The sequence below is a fragment of the Pteronotus mesoamericanus genome, unplaced genomic scaffold, assembly GCF_021234165.1.
Source record: "Pteronotus mesoamericanus isolate MK-2021 breed Mesoamerican mustached bat unplaced genomic scaffold, CSHL_Meso_final contig_20, whole genome shotgun sequence".
NCBI lineage: Eukaryota > Metazoa > Chordata > Mammalia > Chiroptera > Mormoopidae > Pteronotus > Pteronotus mesoamericanus.
In genome coordinates this window covers 5523961-5541499 of record NW_026555085.1, presented here as the reverse complement: position 1 = coordinate 5541499, position 17539 = coordinate 5523961, and the positions used below count along the sequence as shown (strand labels likewise).

General features: G+C 49.4%; 2 protein-coding genes across 2 annotated transcripts; both read right to left on the bottom strand.

The window, feature by feature from the left end:
- Positions 1 to 2218: 2218 nt before the first annotated feature.
- Positions 2219 to 5151, bottom strand: RPL10A (ribosomal protein L10a). Its single transcript, XM_054569262.1, has 6 exons — positions 5102 to 5151; positions 4709 to 4783; positions 4545 to 4625; positions 4041 to 4189; positions 3243 to 3415; positions 2219 to 2978 (listed from the first exon to the last, which is right to left on the bottom strand). The coding sequence occupies exons 1-6, from the start codon at positions 5104 to 5106 to the stop codon at positions 2808 to 2810; spliced, it is 654 nt and encodes a 217-aa protein (XP_054425237.1). The 5' UTR covers positions 5107 to 5151; the 3' UTR covers positions 2219 to 2807.
- A 1082-nt stretch (positions 5152 to 6233) lies between these two features.
- On the bottom strand, positions 6234 to 16149 carry FANCE (FA complementation group E). Its single transcript, XM_054568714.1, has 10 exons — positions 15811 to 16149; positions 13161 to 13779; positions 12560 to 12604; positions 12210 to 12278; positions 11696 to 11839; positions 11171 to 11294; positions 10912 to 10990; positions 9500 to 9566; positions 8310 to 8435; positions 6234 to 6768 (listed from the first exon to the last, which is right to left on the bottom strand). Exons 1-10 carry the CDS (start codon positions 16071 to 16073, stop codon positions 6667 to 6669), a joined length of 1638 nt encoding a protein of 545 aa, XP_054424689.1. The 5' UTR covers positions 16074 to 16149; the 3' UTR covers positions 6234 to 6666.
- Between the last annotated feature and the right edge of the window lie 1390 nt (positions 16150 to 17539).

The window sequence follows — 17539 nt, the reverse complement described above, 5'->3', positions numbered from 1 at the left end:
TACTAGGGACCTAGCCCACAACCCAGGCACGTGCCCTGACTGGGAATTGAACCAACGACCCTGTGGTTCGCAGGCCGGCACTCAAGTCCACTGAGCCACACCAACCAGGGCAACTTTAAGAATATAGGTCTCTCATGCAGAAAATTCAAGGAGCTAAGAAGGGTCTTGTGAGCGCAAAGCCCAGGGTTCTCAGGGAAGCGGCTCTCCTGTCAGGTTCTGTGGGAAGCTGTACAGGTCAACAAAGCTGGAGCCCAAAGAAGGGACCTGTAGTTCTGGCTTTCTTGCCCCCGTTTCTGTGTTCTATTATTTCTAGGGAAAAGGGAGGGGTGATATCTTTTTGTCAGTTCCAGTCAAAGCCAGAACACTGCCCTGGGGGTTTCATTTCCCTGTAGCACAACTGCTGGAAAGCTGGGGCTCCCCAGATATCTAAACCCTGAATTCTTACTCAGGTGCACACTGAGCTTTGGGCTATCATACTACAGGCTGGGATTTGATGGAAATAGCTCAACCCTCATTTGCAATAGAAAGTGTCCCCCTACGTGTTCATTTACTTTTCTATTCTGCCTACTTTCCTTTGCTCTTGAGGTGCTGCGGGCCTCTTGGGGGCAGCCACTATGTCTCTGAACAGATTCCCCAAAGCCCAGCTCAAAGTGGTGGGTTTTTGTTTAATGTAGGGTTGGTTTCTAAGGACCCTTACCCCAATATATAGGGTTCAAGCTTATAAAGTGGAGTAGGCTTGACTTAAATTCAGGTTCAGATTCAAGTTTCCATGTAGTTCTAAAACATATCCATTTACCTACCTTAGTTTCCAAAACTTTTTATTTTGTTCCTTGGTTTACTTCAGACAAGAGGGTGTTAGGGATTTTGTTCTCCCCGTTCATCAGCACATTAATGAGGTGTCCTCAGGATTGCCTCCATTCAATCCATCCTAAACCCGACTGACATTTGTGTACCAGGTCATATGTTTATGACTATACAAAATCACCATTTTATCACTGCTGTTTGAGTACTAAGTGCCTGGTACTATGCAAAGCACTTAATGCTTTTAAGTTGATACTACTCTCTTTCAGGTAGGTACCACCATCACCCACACTTTCAAACAGAAAACCAGTTTTAGAGAATAGATGCTCAACAGGCTCAAATGGCTCCCAGAATTCAAACTCAGGCAGCGCAGGGGGGGGGGGGGAGAAACACTTCAGCCCACACAGGCCATCACTTGGCTGACTGTCTTGCACCCAACAAATTTAACATGCATGTGAGCTCACAAGAGACCTCCAAAACCCTTTGCTCCACTATGACGTTATTCACAAACGACCAATGCAGGTGCAGTCTTTCTGGTCTTTACCTCAGAGGTGGACTGCACCCGGGTGCCCATCAAGGCCCTCAGGAGGGGCCACCACAGGTGCAGCTGGGGCCCACCTGTTCCATGCCTTTGCCTCATGGCCGTTTTTAACCGTATGCAGTTCCCTGTAAGCAGCTCTGTGGTAGAAAACAAGACATAAAACATATCCGCACTTGTACATGACTCTTGTATTGCATTCCCCTAGTCACCAAATCATGTTTTCTTGACCTATTTAAGTATTGCTCCCCCACCCCTCGATTACATTATAAAACTTCAGAAATTACTAAATCAAAGTTATTCAACCATGTTTAATATGGCCAAATTTTAGGTAAGCTTCCATTTTTACTATGCATAAAACCTCAATATAATTGGGTCCTAATTTTATAGCCAGGTTTTCCCCTTCTTACGTAAGGGAACATTGTTCAAGCCTATTTTACCACTCCTAATTCTGCAATAGACCACAGAAAAGAACTAGGCCTACCCTGAAAACCGAAAGTCACTGCTCATCTGATTCCAGTGTAGCTATTTTACCTGTAAACTTTTTAAAAGCTTCAATGGCAAACTGCTCAAGGTCTTTGGTGAGAGTGTTGTACGGTTTAGTTTAAGGCCAGATAAACCTTGTTTTGAAAAGGCCCATTTTTATGCTTTGAATTAGCCTTTTGGCTCTATTAAAATTAGTGGGATGACCCAATTCCTTTATTTACTGAAGCTAAATGAGGCATTCAAGTCACAGGGGTTACCCAGTGTAGCAAGCGACTTTTCCAGTGCTCAGCACTGTCTCACAAGTCCCTCAGGTCAGGGAAGAGGGCAGAGCCTGGAGACTTTCACAGCTAGATCCCACCCATTAATCCCCTGAAAAAAGATCAGCAGGGTCTATGAATTACAACATTGTATTTTCCCACAAATATTATACAGTAAAACACTACCCTAAACACAGGGTATTCAATTAAGGGTCAGGCAAGCAAATGTTAGACCAATTACTCATGGTTTGTGCACTCCCATCAGAAGCATCTAGGAACCCAATCTCCATTTCTAACAACTTTGTGACTACAGACCAAGACCCCAAATGCATGACTTGGATTAAAAAAATAACAAAAAAACCCTTACATTAAGAACCCAATACACATGCCATACATTAAACATGCTGCTGAGAGCTGTCAATATCCCCAGTGTGAAGCCACTTCACTAAGCACCAGGGGCATGCAGGCTGGAGTCCTGCCCCTGAGTTATTAGAAAAGCTTCAGTCCTGATTAACAATTGTACTGTCACAAGTTATAAACATCTGAGGTTGGAATAAGACTGCAGTTTTGAGGACAGTAAGAATCTCTTTCCTGGTTTATAGTATGGGTAAAATGCAACCCATCACTGTGCTGTGGCATGCAATATCAACTTACGAAGCACCTGCCTCCCCCCAGTCACAGGTAGACACAGCTAATGGTAGCAGTATGGTTTATTAAGTTGTGCCTTAATACAGGCGCTGGGGCTTGCCCATGGTGCTCTTGATGTACAAAGCCCGAACGTTCTGCCAGTTCTTTTTCAGCAGTGACACCAGGAAATTGACAGCTAAGTGAATGTTGTACACAAGCTCATCATCTGTCATCTTCACATGGCCAACAGCCACTGCCAGACACAGCACCTGTGGGAGAAGGAGGTCACATCAAGTTGGTGGCTGGCTAGAAGAGAACATGGGAAAACTGGGAACATACAAAGGCAGATGGTTCATCTGCCCCTCCCACTGACCTAAAGAGCACTGCTCTAGCCCCAGGTCATGAAGATAGGGGATATCTTAAAAGTATCACACAATGCAAACCCGGGCTCCTATTTAAAGAAGTGGGCAAGCTCCAGGGCCCTCCCATCCGTTACCATAGTTTAACCCATGCAACCAGCCAGACCTCCTTACCTTCTTCATCTGGAACTTAATTGTGGATTTCACTTCATCAACTTTGGCCACCATGTTCTCATTGTGGGTCAACAGGGAAGGGAACTTGCCAGCCTTATTCAGGCCTGGGCCCAGGATTCGTGGGATTTGCTTGATCAGAGACTCTGAAGCCAAAAAGGCATCATACTTCTTGGCTGGTAAAGGGAGTAAGACAGTGCATGCTTAGGACCCTGAAAAGCCGACCTCCAAACTGGGCTCTGTGAACCAACCAAAGAAGTAGCCCCAAGCCAGCACACTCTCCCCTATTCTTCAGGTACCAAGTTTTTTTAATCTCCTCACTCCAGTTTGATCATCTCCACCCTTTGGACTTTTACTGGTCCAACACTCACATAAAACCTTGCATCAGAAGCCCAGGCTGACCCGCAATCCATGTTGCAATGGAAAATACACACTCTAGTTAATCTGGTGCCTTCCTACTTTCTCACTATGACAACTGGGGTATCCATTTCCTCCCTGTAAAACGTTTACAGCACAGATTAAAAAGAAATTAAAATGGCGCGTAAGTAGAAATTGCAATTCAGGCCACCAGCACTTGACTAGTCAACAAATCTCCCGTTTAGAAAGAACCACTGCTTAGCCTCCTTCCCTTGTAATAAACTTCAATTCTCAAAGCAAAGATAAAGAGAACTTTCTTAACTCAAGTTAACAAACGAGAGCAGATCCTTTTGATCCCAATTTACCCTCCTTATTTTAAAGTCCAAATGGTAGAAGTATCACTTTTCTACCACTTGTCTGTCCACATCCCATCCTCACACTCACCCAACTTCTTGACCAGTTTCTTATTCTTGTTGAGTTTCTTCAGCGCCTCGATGTCCATGTGGGGGATGTCCACGGCCTTGGCCTCATCACAATGCTGCTGGTCCCCGAGAACACACACCGAGAACTTGGGGCGGGGAGTGGACTTAAGCCTGCGGTTGTGGGGACAGGATAGGTCACGCCCAGCCCCGGGTCCAACGGCAGGTGAACGGGTCTGGGACCACGGCAGCCACTGAGCCTTACCCAGAACGTCCACGTTCACCAACAGCTAGTCTGGCTTCTCAAACTAGCCGGCGGGCTCGGCCAAGGCCTCCCCACGCCTCCCCTCTTGTTTTAAGACCCAGGGTGGGGGTCCGTCCAGCCGCGCCTGCCCGGAGCAGGGGGTCTGAACTACCCGGGTACTTCAGTGCCGCGCGTGCCTGCCCCCCTCGGGCTCAAGAGCAGCCTCGAGGCATAAAGCCGGACGCTGGGGCACTGAGGACTGGGTGGGGTCAGAACGGTGCCAACCTGACGGTGCCCGAGAAACGTTTGTCCTTCTGAGGGTCATAGTTCTTCAAGCTGATCTGCAGCTCCACCGTCTCCAAAAACCTTAGAGAAAGTAACACATTAGCCGTGGGCCCACAGCTCCCCAAGCCCCCCAGGGACTGCCCTCCGCGGAGGCCCGCGCTTACTTCCGGCGCTTGCGTTGGTTGCCGTGCAGGACTTCCCGCACCGCCTCGTACAGGGTGTCGCGGGAGACTTTGCTGCTGTGAGAGATAAGCAAGACCTGCGCTCAGCACCCGGGCGCCGCGGTCCGACACCCTCGGCGTGGTCAGGGACCTCGGACACCAGGTTAGAAGATTTGCGTCCAAGAGCCAGACGCAAGCCCCAGGAAAGAGGGACCCCACTGGCAGCCGGGCTTGACACAAGAACTTGAACACGTATCCTGCGGACGGACGACCGGCAAGAAATGCCCCGCGGCCAAACAAGGGCAAGGATCCCCAATCCCATCCGTTGGGTCTCCTTCCCCACGGAGGTGCCTGGAAGTGTAGATGAGTACGGATAACACCCTAAATGTCACTCACCTCATGACTTTGTACGCCGCAAAAACCGGAAAAGAGACTAACACAGTTCGCGCATGCGCTCAAATAGGGCTCTTGTTCTCGCGAGAGATGCCTTGTGGCTTCCCTTCTAAGTGCGGTCTTTCACTGTTTCCCCGGGAGCGCCGGCGTCTGCAGCCGCTGGAGGGCGCTGCCGCGCTTGGTAAAGCTAGATCAGCGCCCCGACCGTCTGAGATGCTGCAGTCCTGGACGCCCCACGGCACTTTGAGACCGTCTTTCCTCTTTTGCGCCAGCAGCTGCCAGGCCCGTAAGAAGAGGCTAGGTCCAGGGTTTGAGCCTCGTAAGTCACGTGTACTAGGCCGCTGAGAGGGTGCAATTCCTGCATGTTTGTCTCCAGACTTCCTCTGTCCACTTCCTCCTGCCCTGCCCGCGCGTCTCCAGATCTCTCCCTTATCTTGCTCTAATAGGGGGCCCCCGGCTTCCGAGGGAGTTGTGAAAAGGGACATGTCAATAAAAGTGTTCTCGGCCCCTCAAAGCTGTAGTGAGGAAGAGCTGGAAAGGTACTGTAAAGAACTTTCACCCGACGACGGTTGCTTCAGTAACATCTACCTGTGAAGTGTTTACTATGAACAAGGCACTTAGCTAGGTGCTATGGGAAGATGTAAAGCAGAGGTGCCCACAGTATTGCACATCCTTTCTGCCTTTTCATGTTCCATTGGCCACATCCTCTTCTCAGTCCATAGTAACCCCAGAATCCCTCTATCCGTACTAAAGTGTCTTCTGCCCCAGACTCCAACTCCAGTCTGAGTCACTCCCACCTTCAAGCATCACCCCCCCCCCGCCCACCCCACCCCCCGCCATTGGTTGCTGCCCACCTCACATACTGCCCACAGTATGAACACCCTCAGGTACTCAAGAGACAGCTAATAGGGTTGAGGTGGGTGGTATCACACATTATTTGGCCCACAGAATGTGAATGAGTGAACTTCAGAACTCTATCATTCCTCTCACAGAACATTTCACTGGAGAATAAATGCCCCTCACTGGGCAGGGTGGAGTGGTGGTAGGGGTGTTGGTGAGCTGATTTTCGAGGAATACCCAGAGTTAATAGGAATGCAGGGACTGCTTCTGATAAGACATTGTTAAACTTCTCACTTTTTATTAAATGCCATTGATAAATTATTATTCAAGTCTGAACAGTACAAAGGATCATAACACACACTGGAACACAAGAGATTTGTGCTGAGCACACAGGTCCCCCAGAGCATCATTTGTCTATTCTGGGCCTGCTGTGACCCTATTGGGGCTTACAGGAGAGTTTTTATTGCCACAGCCTGAGGTAGAAGTGACAAGGAGTGAACCAGGGTCAGCAGCCCTTGGAAATCCAGCCCTCTTAGCCTGGTACCCTGCTGCTGCTTGGGAAGTCAAGATGGCATCTCTGCAGCCTGGAACAGGAGACAGTTGATGCCTGGGGTGGCAAGGCTCAGCCTTTACCCCCAGGCGAGGGGTCAGGGAGAGGGGCTGAGGAAAGAAGTATCCTTCGGGAAGCTGGTGAGAGTGCTCTAGGAGAGTGGTCCCTTGGTGGAAGGTCAGGGGGCCAGATGTCTCAGGGCAGCCTGCAAGGGCTTCCTCAGAAAAGTGGTGTTCAGTGACAGAGGCATGGCCAGGCCCAGCCTCTGGGTCTCAGTGATCTAGGGAGAAGGAAGAATCATGTCAGGACTCCAGCAGCTGATCCCTCCCCTCCCATCCCACCCTGGGCTCTACTTAGAAAGGGGAGGAATCTAGGACTTAAGGACAATGGAAGGAAACAATGATGTCCTGAACAATCGAACCTCGTTATTTCACCATAGTGAAGCAAAGTCTTTGGATGCAGGTGGACCTGGGCCAAATACTAATTGCACAACTTACTAAATCAGCCATATTAATAACTGACAACTGAGTGCTTGCTATGTGGCTGCACACTATGTGCATTAGTTCATAAAATCCTCACAACCCTCCCTGTTACAGATGAGGAAACTGTGTTCAGAGACAGTCCACTGCAACTGCCACCTTCCTTCTGGGCCATACTTTTTCTTTCCTAACCTGTTGCTACAACCTCTTGATAGGTCTCAACCTTGTATCTTCACTCTCTAATCCCCACTCCTTAAAGAGGCCAGAGGTTTCTTTATAAAATGCGAATCTGACCAAGTCACTCCAGCTGATAGGACCTGGAATAACTCCTGAGGCGTCATGTTGGAGGTCCTCCCTCCAGGGCATATTCTAGAGGACCCAGGGGCCTCCTGAACAATGTGTTCATAAGATGTGTATTCATGTATTCATTTCTTTCTGGGAGGAGCTATAGCTTTTGCCAAATCATCAAATGGGTCTGTGATTCTCAAGAAAAAGGTAAAGAGCCCACAACCAAGAATACCTGGCCTTCAAGATAAAGTCCAAGCTCCTCACCATAACCTACTGGGCTCTTCATAAGACGCTACCATGACTTGGCAAGGTGACCTTGGGCAAGTTACTTTGAACATTCTGAGTCTCAATTTCTTTTTCTATAAAATGGAGCTAATAGTATCTTCTCATAGTGCTAACACATGTAATAAACTAGCAAGTTCACACGTGTAAAGGACTTAGAGCAGTGCCTGAGATGCAGCAGGAGCTATGCAAGTGTTAGCTCTTTGTATTTTAGCTGACCTCATCACTCACCATCATCAACTCTCATATTTTTAGGTCCCAGCTACAGTGAACTACCTGTAGACCCCTTGGACACTTGTTGCTTACAGGTTGCTTTCCCTTGAATGCCCTTTCCTCCATTTTGACCCTTGACTGACACTCATCTTTTAAAAGTCAGGAAGCCTGTCTCAATTCACAACCACAAACAAGGTTTAGTTGTCCCCTCTTCCTGTCACCAAAAGCCCTGTGCATACCTCTCACCTGGCTCCTACCAAATATTACAATGATCTGTTTATCATCTCTCTCCCCTCTGACTAACTCGGTGTTAGGGGAGAGGGTCAGGTCAAGGGTAGCAACTGTGATATGGTCACTGTTCATTCCCCATATGGCATCTGGCCCACAGTGATGTTGGCTGGATGAGTGAACGCTTAAGTAGTCTCATTCCCTAGTCCTGCATTTGAACTTGTGGTTTCTCTGGCTAACATTAAGAGTTTTCTCCCTGGCAAACTCATGTATACCCCCATGGCAGGTTCAGAGCAGCAGGACCAGCCCTCGTGGCCCTATCAACACCCACACTGGCCTGATACTTGGTCATCACTGTCAGCAGGAGCTTGGCATAGGCCATGGATGCGGTGGCTGCCAGCCCCTCTTTACAGAGCCTCTCCATCAACACATCGAACTTCTCAGGGGTCATCTCCACCTGCACACATTGGGATTTGAGACAGTGGCACAAGAAAAGGCCTTGCATTAATTCCCAATTCCACCACTTCTTAACTAGGTGACCCTGTGCAGATCACTTAACCAAACTAAGCCTCAGTTTCCAAATCTATAAAATGGGGCCCATAAAATCTAACTCTGAAGACTGTGAAAATGATTAAATGAGATAATGCACATACAGCTGGTATATAGGTCTCAGAAAATTGTGGCAACCATTGCAAAGGCTCAGATTAGGACTAAGGGAGGCCAAGGATCCCTAGCCTGGCTTAGTGGTTGAAGATACACAGGAGTGTTACTGCTAGCATAATAATAATAGCTCTTTATAATAATAGTTTAATAAATATTATTAAGCACCAGGCACCCAGGCACACTCGAGCACTTTACACCAATTACCCCATTTAAACCTCACCACAGTCTTATGTGATAGGTGCCATCATCACTCCCTTTAGTAGATGAAACTGAGACAGAGAGAGGTTAGGTCAACACCTAAGTTATAAACAAATGAGGCAAAATTTTAGGTACTGATATGGAAAAACTGCCAAAATATACTGTTAGTGAATAAAGCAAAATACAGAGCACTGAGCTTGCTGTTACCATCTGTGCAAAAAGCAGAGGAAGAGTGCATTTATACCTGCATCCTTGTAGATATAAAGCATCTCTAGGAGGGATCCCCTGAAATTAATAACACTCATTCACCCTGGGGAGGGGAATCTGGATGGCTGGGGTATATCACTATTATCTTTTTCAGCTTCCAAAATTGTAAGCATATGAATTTATTACCTATTCAGAAATAAAACTAAATTTATACACACACATCAGAAGTCCCTCCCCAAGGCCCCAGAGCCTATAAGCACTGATGGGATTTACCAGGCAGCCAGCTCTCTGCTATCAGCCTTTAAGCCCCAGGTCTCTCCCCCAACCCTGCTGTAGGGCAGCAGTCCTGCCTGCCCCTGAATCAACAAAGGGATCAGAATCCCAGGGGCCGCCTGCCCGTCCACAGCTCTGCAACACTTCCTTGTCCACCCTTCCCCAAGGCAGCCTGCTCACCTGCCGCTCCAGGAGTGACTGCAACACCAAGAAAGTCTGCTCCTTCCAGGGCAACTCCAAGATGTGTCTGTAAAGCACAGGCCCTCATGGGTAAAGCCTGGCCTCCCACCCAAGCCTGGGTGTCTACTGCTCCTGTCTGAAGGCAGGGCAAGGCCTGGGGCGGCCAAGATCCCTGTCACCAGAGGAAGGAGTCCGACTCCCCCTGACTCAGCCGGCTGCCCAGGAGCCATTGTTGCAGAGCCTGTACTCAGTGCTGGGAAAACCACAACCCAAGACCCCAGGAGCTCACAATGGATGTGGCAGTAGGGTATACTAAGGTCCCCTGAAAAATAACCAGAAGTCAAGAACACATCCTGAGTACAAAAGGTGAGGTTGGCCCAGGAAACATAATGATGGATGAGACGACACACACAAGGCCTCCTGGAGCAGGCGAGCCTTCCCTGCAGGGCCCCACCCACAGCGAGGTCCACTCCAGCTGTGCTTCCTGTCCTACTGCAAGGTCCTCAGCTTGTCTGTAAAGGCAACATGTCACACAGTGTGGCTTCTTGGGTGCACAGGCTTGGGTTTGATTCCAGCCTTTCTCACTTGCTCACTGTGGGACCTTTGGCCACATAACTCAGCCTATCTGAGCATCTTTAGGACAGTGGCAGCACCTACCCCGCCAGACTGCATGAAGGCTAACGGAGATAATGAATCTGAAGCACAGAGACAGTGCTCAATATGTGGTGGCTGATATTATTTTTGAGACTGCCCCTGCTCCTATTATACTTGGCATTTTATAGTTCATGTTGGTGTTCAATGGGGTCTTACCTACTCATTATTCCTACATGCCTGTGTCCTGACTCCCCAATTTTAATTCCAATTTAATAACAATTTCTTAGCATTTACTAAGTGCCAGGTGCTGTACTGAGATCTTTATATGAATCACCACATTTAGTATCTAGAAAAATCCGACATAGTATTATCCCCATTTTTCACATGAAGAAGCTCTGAGATGCTCAGAAATATGGAATAACCTGTTTGAATTATACATTTTAAAAAAACAAAAAACAAAGTTGAGATTTAAAACCACGTCTTGGCTGATTCCAGAGCCCGTGCTCATAACCACAATGCCAATTTCCAACTACGTTATGAACTACTCAAGAGCTGGGACCACCGGCCTCTTGCCCGCATTCCACCAGGCTCCTGGCAGGGAAGACGGAGAACCTGGGCTTAGGAAGAGGCATGGAACAGCAACTAGCAAGGGCCCAGGTGGGAAGGCACAACTCAGGTTCAGACAACAGTGGGAGGGGGCACCTCCTATCTTTCGGGCACAGGGCCTGGTGCTCAGTGGCTCCAACGCCAGAATGCCAGGGACAGACTTGGTCAGGGGGAGAAGGAAGGAGTGGGGGCGTGGAGGCCTGTATACTCACCCCAGGATTAGAACCTGCCTGTCTGTCTCCAGAGCCTCGTCCTTTGTAAGGCAACACAATAACTCTGTTTGAGCTGGACCTGGGTAGGGGACAGTAGACAGGGGAAGTCTGGAGAAAATGGCAGGAGAGGATGGGAAGGCAGGGAACAGAATGCTCGGTTCATTATAGGGGCGTCATCAGGGAAGTAACGAGTGTATTATTCGTTGGATGCCCAACTCCTGCCATGATCACCCTGGGTGAAGGCTGTTTCCAGAGTTACCTGTTTCTGGGGCCCGGAGCACGGGGCCTAGGAGGGCTCTGCAGATGGGGTGGGTATACTTGGCACAGAAGGAAGTCAGGGAAGTTGTGAGCAGGCGGGAGGCCGAGGAAGTCAGGGAGAGGATCTACAGCCAATGGGGAAGAAAATACTATTTAATTCATTTCTTCTTACCTTCAGTAAGTGTTTTCAGACACATATTTCAGATGATGATATATGTTACAGAGGGAAAAAAGTTCTTTATCTAGGACTCACATAGACTCACCCACTGGAAAAGACATAGAGCGCCCTTCCCCAGCTCCCAAATCCCTGAGCCCAATCCTTCGGAAATGGTCTGAAGTTCAAGGAGGAGTTAGATGTCATATGGGTAGAGGATCCAGGGGCCCATGCCCTTCCCCTGCCCCAGGCTGCCTGGACAGGCCAGATGCCTGCAAGGCTGGAACATCCTCTCCCAAGCACCACCCTTCTGAGGGCTCAGCCTCTCTCCCCAACTGTGCCTGACAGCCTGAGTGCACCCAAAGCACCTACCCGTCCAAGAAAGAGGCTCCTGGCCAGAACAGTAGCATTGCTGAGGCTAAGATCTGGTGAAAGGGACAGCAACCAGGTACAGAGCTGCAGAAGGCCTGTGTCCGAGAGCTGGTGGAACTGCAGCTGGGCACAGAGCAGGTCCATCTGCCGAGCAGGAGGGAGGACAGAGGGACATTCCATCTGCCTCTGCTAGGCTGTCTCAAGCCAACTGGGCAGCAGAGGGGGTAGGGCAAGGACACCCAACTGGGCAGCAGAGGGGGTAGGGCAAGGACACCCAACTGGGCAGCAGAGGGGGTAGGGCAAGGGTAAGGTAAGACTGGGAGAGCTGCCCTATGGGGTGGAGTCAAGAGCTAGAAAAAAACCACTCGGGGTGACCACTGTCTGAGAGACAAAAAACAAAAGAACAAAATCCCCTCCAAAAATGTCACATGAGGCAGGGAAACATGAAGTTAAACGGAAGAAGGCTGGGGAGAGGGGATGTAACCTCAGGTCCAGGAAATCTTTCTGAACTCACTTGGCTGGGACTGCATTCATGGAGAAGCCGCAGTTCAACTGGGGGGGCATCCTCCAACCCCTCCAACCCCTAGGAAGGCAAACCCCACATTAGAGCTGGCAGAGTGCTTGATGAAAAGTCACTGAGGCCACTCCTTCGACTGGAGTGGGTGACTGAGGACTCAGGAAGGTGCTACCAGACAACAAATATGTGCTTGGGCCCAGAAACGCCCTGCAGTGACTGTCCTCAGATCTTCAGACCAAGCCCCCTCACCCAAACAGCCTGAGCCTCACTGCACTGATGCCTCCCTGAGCGCCGCTGAGGTCCAGGAAGGTGAAGAAGGGCTATGGTGAGCGGGTAGAGCCACTCACCTCCCCGAAGGTCTTGAGCAGCTTCTGTAGCCTGGGAACCTGGTCCTGTACAGGAGGGTCCAGTCACTGCCAAGTCCCTACTCAGCATGGCCTCAAGCCCAGTCCCAGCTCCCTCACCTGAGAAGACCCCAAACTGGAGGGAGCTAGTAGGCAAAGATGGTTCAAGAGTGCCAAGAACATAAAGTCTAAACCTTGATAAGAGCTTAAGAACTCAAACTGGACAAGGGCCGTGCAAATCCAGCTATCTAGACTCATCTTCTCTGTGTTCACCCCAATGGGGGTAGACCCAGGCCTTGGGCTGGGAGGGCAGGCTGGGTGCTGGCATCATTGCCCCCACTCCCATGGGATGGCAAGGCGGGGTGGCTCTGGAGCCTCTCCTCTTGACTGGTACCCTTTAACATCATCTTATAGATCATTAGGTCAAGGGTTCCTCAACTCCCTTAACTCCCTTCCCCAGAGTCTGCAGAGCAGACTACATGTCCTTAACCCCACCCTCCTGTCCCTTGCTCCATGGACAAATTGAGAAAGTATCCACGGCTTTTGCCCTGGATAAACCTACTCCTGAAGGAACACTCTAAACCCAGCCTCCTCACCCTTGTACCTGGATAGTTTTGGGCAACTCCAAACTCTCAGCTGATCCCTTAGCAACCTCCAGACTCTGACCAGCCTCAGTGGGCTCAGTCCCCAAAACAGGCTGGTTCTTAATGGGTGATGTGACTCCTCCATCTGCCACAGTTTCCAAAGACTGACGTTCAGCTCTCTCCTCCTCAAAGCTTTCCTCTTCTTCCGTTTCCAAACACCGGAATCTTTTAGGGGCCCGCTCCCTCTCATGACTGGTGGGCTCTTCCTCTGGCTCCTTTCTTCGTTTCCTAGGCTGCTGAGAGTCCTTGTCCTCCTCATTTTCTACTTCGCGGTCTGGAGACTGGGCCAAATTCAACCTCCTGCCCCCTGGGCCCAGCTGCCTACACAGGTCTCGGAGCTGTCTCCGGCACCTTTCAGACAGTGGGGACGCTCCCTCAGTGGAGACCCCAACACCCAGGTCCCTTTGCAGCAATTTCCCTAGGGCCTGGAGCCAGGCATCAGGGTCAGGGCTTGGGTCCTGCCGTACGATCTGCAGCAGAGGGAGCAGCCTGTTTTCAGGGAGCGATGGCCTAACAGCCATCAACAGGGACATCAGGTTCCGCTGGCATAACATGGGCAATCGCAGCAGCAGTGGTTTCCTGAGTAGCAGAGAGAGGCAAGCAGTTAAGAGTCTTGCTGAAAGGACCATAGGGCAGACCAGGCAGAGCTAGAGGCTAGATGGGAATGGACAGTTAGGGGGTTGGGAGGCAGTACCTGTGAGTCAGTGTGGATGGAGTGGGGACAGCACAAGTCATTCAACAAGTGTTGAGTATCTATTATTCTATGCTGGGCCCTGCTCTTTGACACTTCCTATTTCAGCTCAAAAATTCATGCTTGTTTCACATAAAAAAGAAAAAAGGTCCTTGCCCAAACAATGTAAAAATACTCCAAGGTGCTGTGCAATACTGTCTGCGGCCCTGTGCTCCATCTGGCATTCCCCTGAAAGTCACAGGGTGACACCTGCCCAGCCCTGTTCCTCTCACCAAAATGAGCTCCTGGGAAACAGACAGTATGTGTCTTTGCTGTGTCTCAGTGCCCAGCAAAGCACTGGCCCCTAGCAGGCACTTGATACACATTTATTGAATGAATTAACTCTGAGAACAAGTGTCCAGATATCAGCAAGGGCTGCTGAGGACAGAGCAATGTCGCTGTGTGTAATGTGAAGGCACAAATCCAGATGCTGGGTGACCTGAGGTTTGTTAGGGTGGCAAGTCATGGGTGCATCTAGCCCCCCACCCATCATGCCTCTGCTCCTCCCTATACACAACTTTAAAGAGCTGTTCAACATCACACACAGAGGTACTTTGGATGTGTGTGAGAGGAGAAAAAAACAACTTTGTGGAAAACGAACACTAAGTGAGAGAGAAAACTAGCGTATGTTAAAAAAATGGTCAATTTGTGGTGTAGCACATTTGGGAGTAGAGAGGTGTGGAAGACCCTATTTAAGAGGCTTTTAGCTTTTTTTTCCCTTTGGTACATGGACCCCCCCCCCTTATCAGAATAAGTGTTAAATGTATAAAATAAAATACATATGATTACAAAAGAAACCAATGATACTTAAATACAGTTCTATCCAGGAAGCTTAGGTTAAATTCTCCATCTCCTTACTCTGCTCAGAAAAAGCCAGACAGTTGGAAAGCATTTCTATAGCCTCCAATTTGGGGGTTTGGAAAGTTCTCCTGACCCATCTCTTGAAATAAATTTAAAGTGGAGTGTGGGAAGAAAATATAAGAACTTCTGTTTTTACTTATCTAAAACACAAGAAATTAAGTATTACAAATGTTTAATACATGGATTGCCCTCACTAATTCTGAGGCAGGGGTTTCCAAGAGTAGAAGGCCAGGTCTCCACACCCCTAGAGGCTGCAGGTGGCACTCACTTTTTTTTTTTTTTTTTTTTTTTTTTTTTTTTACTTTCTACGTATTTCAGCTAACTGTAATAGTTAAATGCATTAATGAGTACAGCAGTAACTCTTTTTAAGAAAGTGGAACCCTCACAAAACGGACATGTATAAGGACGCCTGAAAAGAAAGTGAATATCTATAACGGAATCACAACGAAATAAGAAAATGGCAAGGCTTACACCTCTGCACCTAGTAGGAATTGTAAGTCACATAAAAAGGCAGAAAAAAAAAATCAAGAACACCATCCTTAAGGAAAGTGATATCGTCATAAAATGTATGTTATGCAGTTGAAAAATTGATACTATAAAGCTACCACAACCAGATGTTTGTCATTTATCTCATTTTAAATTTCAATTTTTGTATACGTCAAAATGTACGTACTTTAACACACGCATACACCTTATACATAAGTATACCTATATTGAAGGTACGATTTCAATTTCTTAGAGATGTGCGATCAAAATCTATTTGAGCACACTGAGTTGTAACTATTCATTTACACCCAGACGAAGGCGTGTCTTGCGGCCAGGTCCGCGGCACTGGCCGGCACACGGTAGGTGCTCACGACGTACCACCGGGTGCGCGGCAGGGTCCGCTCGCAGTGGGGAATTAATTAACCTCACTGAGCCTCAGTGAGGAGGTAGGAGGCGCCACCCCTGCCTCACAGGACGGTGGAGGGTGAAATGCGGCACCCGGCGCTACGCCAGCGGCGGACCAGACGACTTACAACTGCAGCCGACAGTCCGGGCCCTCCGTAACGGCCTCCTCCCGGCACAGCGACTCCAGGACGGAGCCCCAGGCGAAGGGCTCCCCGCCGCGCCTGCCCAGCATCCGCAGCATCCCCAGGCCGCGCCGCGCCCCGTCTGGCCCCGCCTGCAGCGCCTGCAGCAGGAGGCGGGCGGAAGCCTCCAAATGAGCCCAGGGTGCCAGGTCCGAGCTCTGAGCCTGAGCAGGCGCCGCGTCCCGGGTTGCCATGCCCGGGAGTCGCATCGCCTCCTCTCCCGCACCACCCCCGTCCCGCACTGTTTCGGGCTTCAGCTCCGAGGCCTGGAGAGAGGGAGGAGGACTCCAGTACTCGCCCGGACGCCGCGGCAGGAACCTTCCCACGCCCGCCACATTCCCTCCTCAGTATTCAAAATACGACAGCGAAAGCCTGTGAGCTGCGTGCTGCCAGGAAGTAAAGGAAGCGAGAAGCGCGCCTGCGCGCGTGGCTCGCGGGCAGGCCGGAAGGGCAGGGCCAGCGAGACAATGATGGAACAGAGCAGGGTAACTGACAAGGCCGAGAAAGTAACCCTTGGAAGGGGCGAGGGCACAAAGAAGGGGGTATGTTTGTGGATGGGGTCATACCAGAGAAAGTGAGGCAGAGCGGGGCTTGATGGAGGGGCGTATCCTCGGCTGCTGTCCTTAACCTTCCTCCGCTGCTCTCTTAAGTGGGAGGATGGGGGTACAGAAAGGACGTCAGGGATCCTGTTGTACTTCAGGATCCAACCATCATTTAATTTTAGCCGACGCCCATGTTGCTTGTAGATCACGGTCTTTGCGATAGGCTTTGATCACAATTTACCACCCCATCATAACCTCACCTATTTCGCTGGCCATCAATTACCGTTATTCGGGTTTTAGTCCTCTCCAGAAATATTTGGTGTACAAATATCCCTGAGAATGGGGTCGCAGTAAAAGCTAACGCCCTCTTTATAGCCAAAGATCTTGCTTAGAACTTCCTCCTAAAGGCAAGAAGCAGCCTTGCTCTGGTTGTGTATATGTGGGCGGGTTGGCTGCACCTCTCAGGATTTCAGTTGAAGGAACTTTGAGGAGGCAGGCTTCCGGCAAAAGGAGGTGCAATCTTGTGATTTATAGGAAATACATAGATATTTGTTCATTCAGATGACTGAAATATACGTGTCAGACGTACTTGGTCTTCTTGCACAGTCCTTGGCTTACAGCTCCCAACCCCCTTGAAATTTCCGAAGTGACAAGAGTTCTTGTTATGTTCATGAGGTGACTTTTGGATCCCACCCGACAGGAGCCAATCGGGTGGTTAGACACACTTTCAGTTCCACCCCTGATTGAGGGGGTTGGGGGGGTGGGGCCGAGGGGCGGTGCTTGAGGTTGAATCAATCACGAATGGCCAATGAGTTAGTCAATCATGGCTATCTAAATGAAGTCTCGATAAAACCCCCAAAAAGAATAGTTCCTGGGCCTTTTTATTTGAGCTTCCCCGTTGAGGAACCAGAACACTTCCTTCTTGCTGCGCCCCAAACTCCAGGAGGACAGAAGCTTCTTCGTTTGGGACCTCGCTCTATGTATCTCTTCACCCGGCTGTTGATTCATGTTATTTAATTCCCTTGCTAATAAATCGGTAATCTAATGAGTATATGGATTTTCTTGAGTTCTGTGAGCCATTCTAGCAAACTAATCCAACCCAAAGAAAGGGTCGCAGTTTCTCTGATATGAAC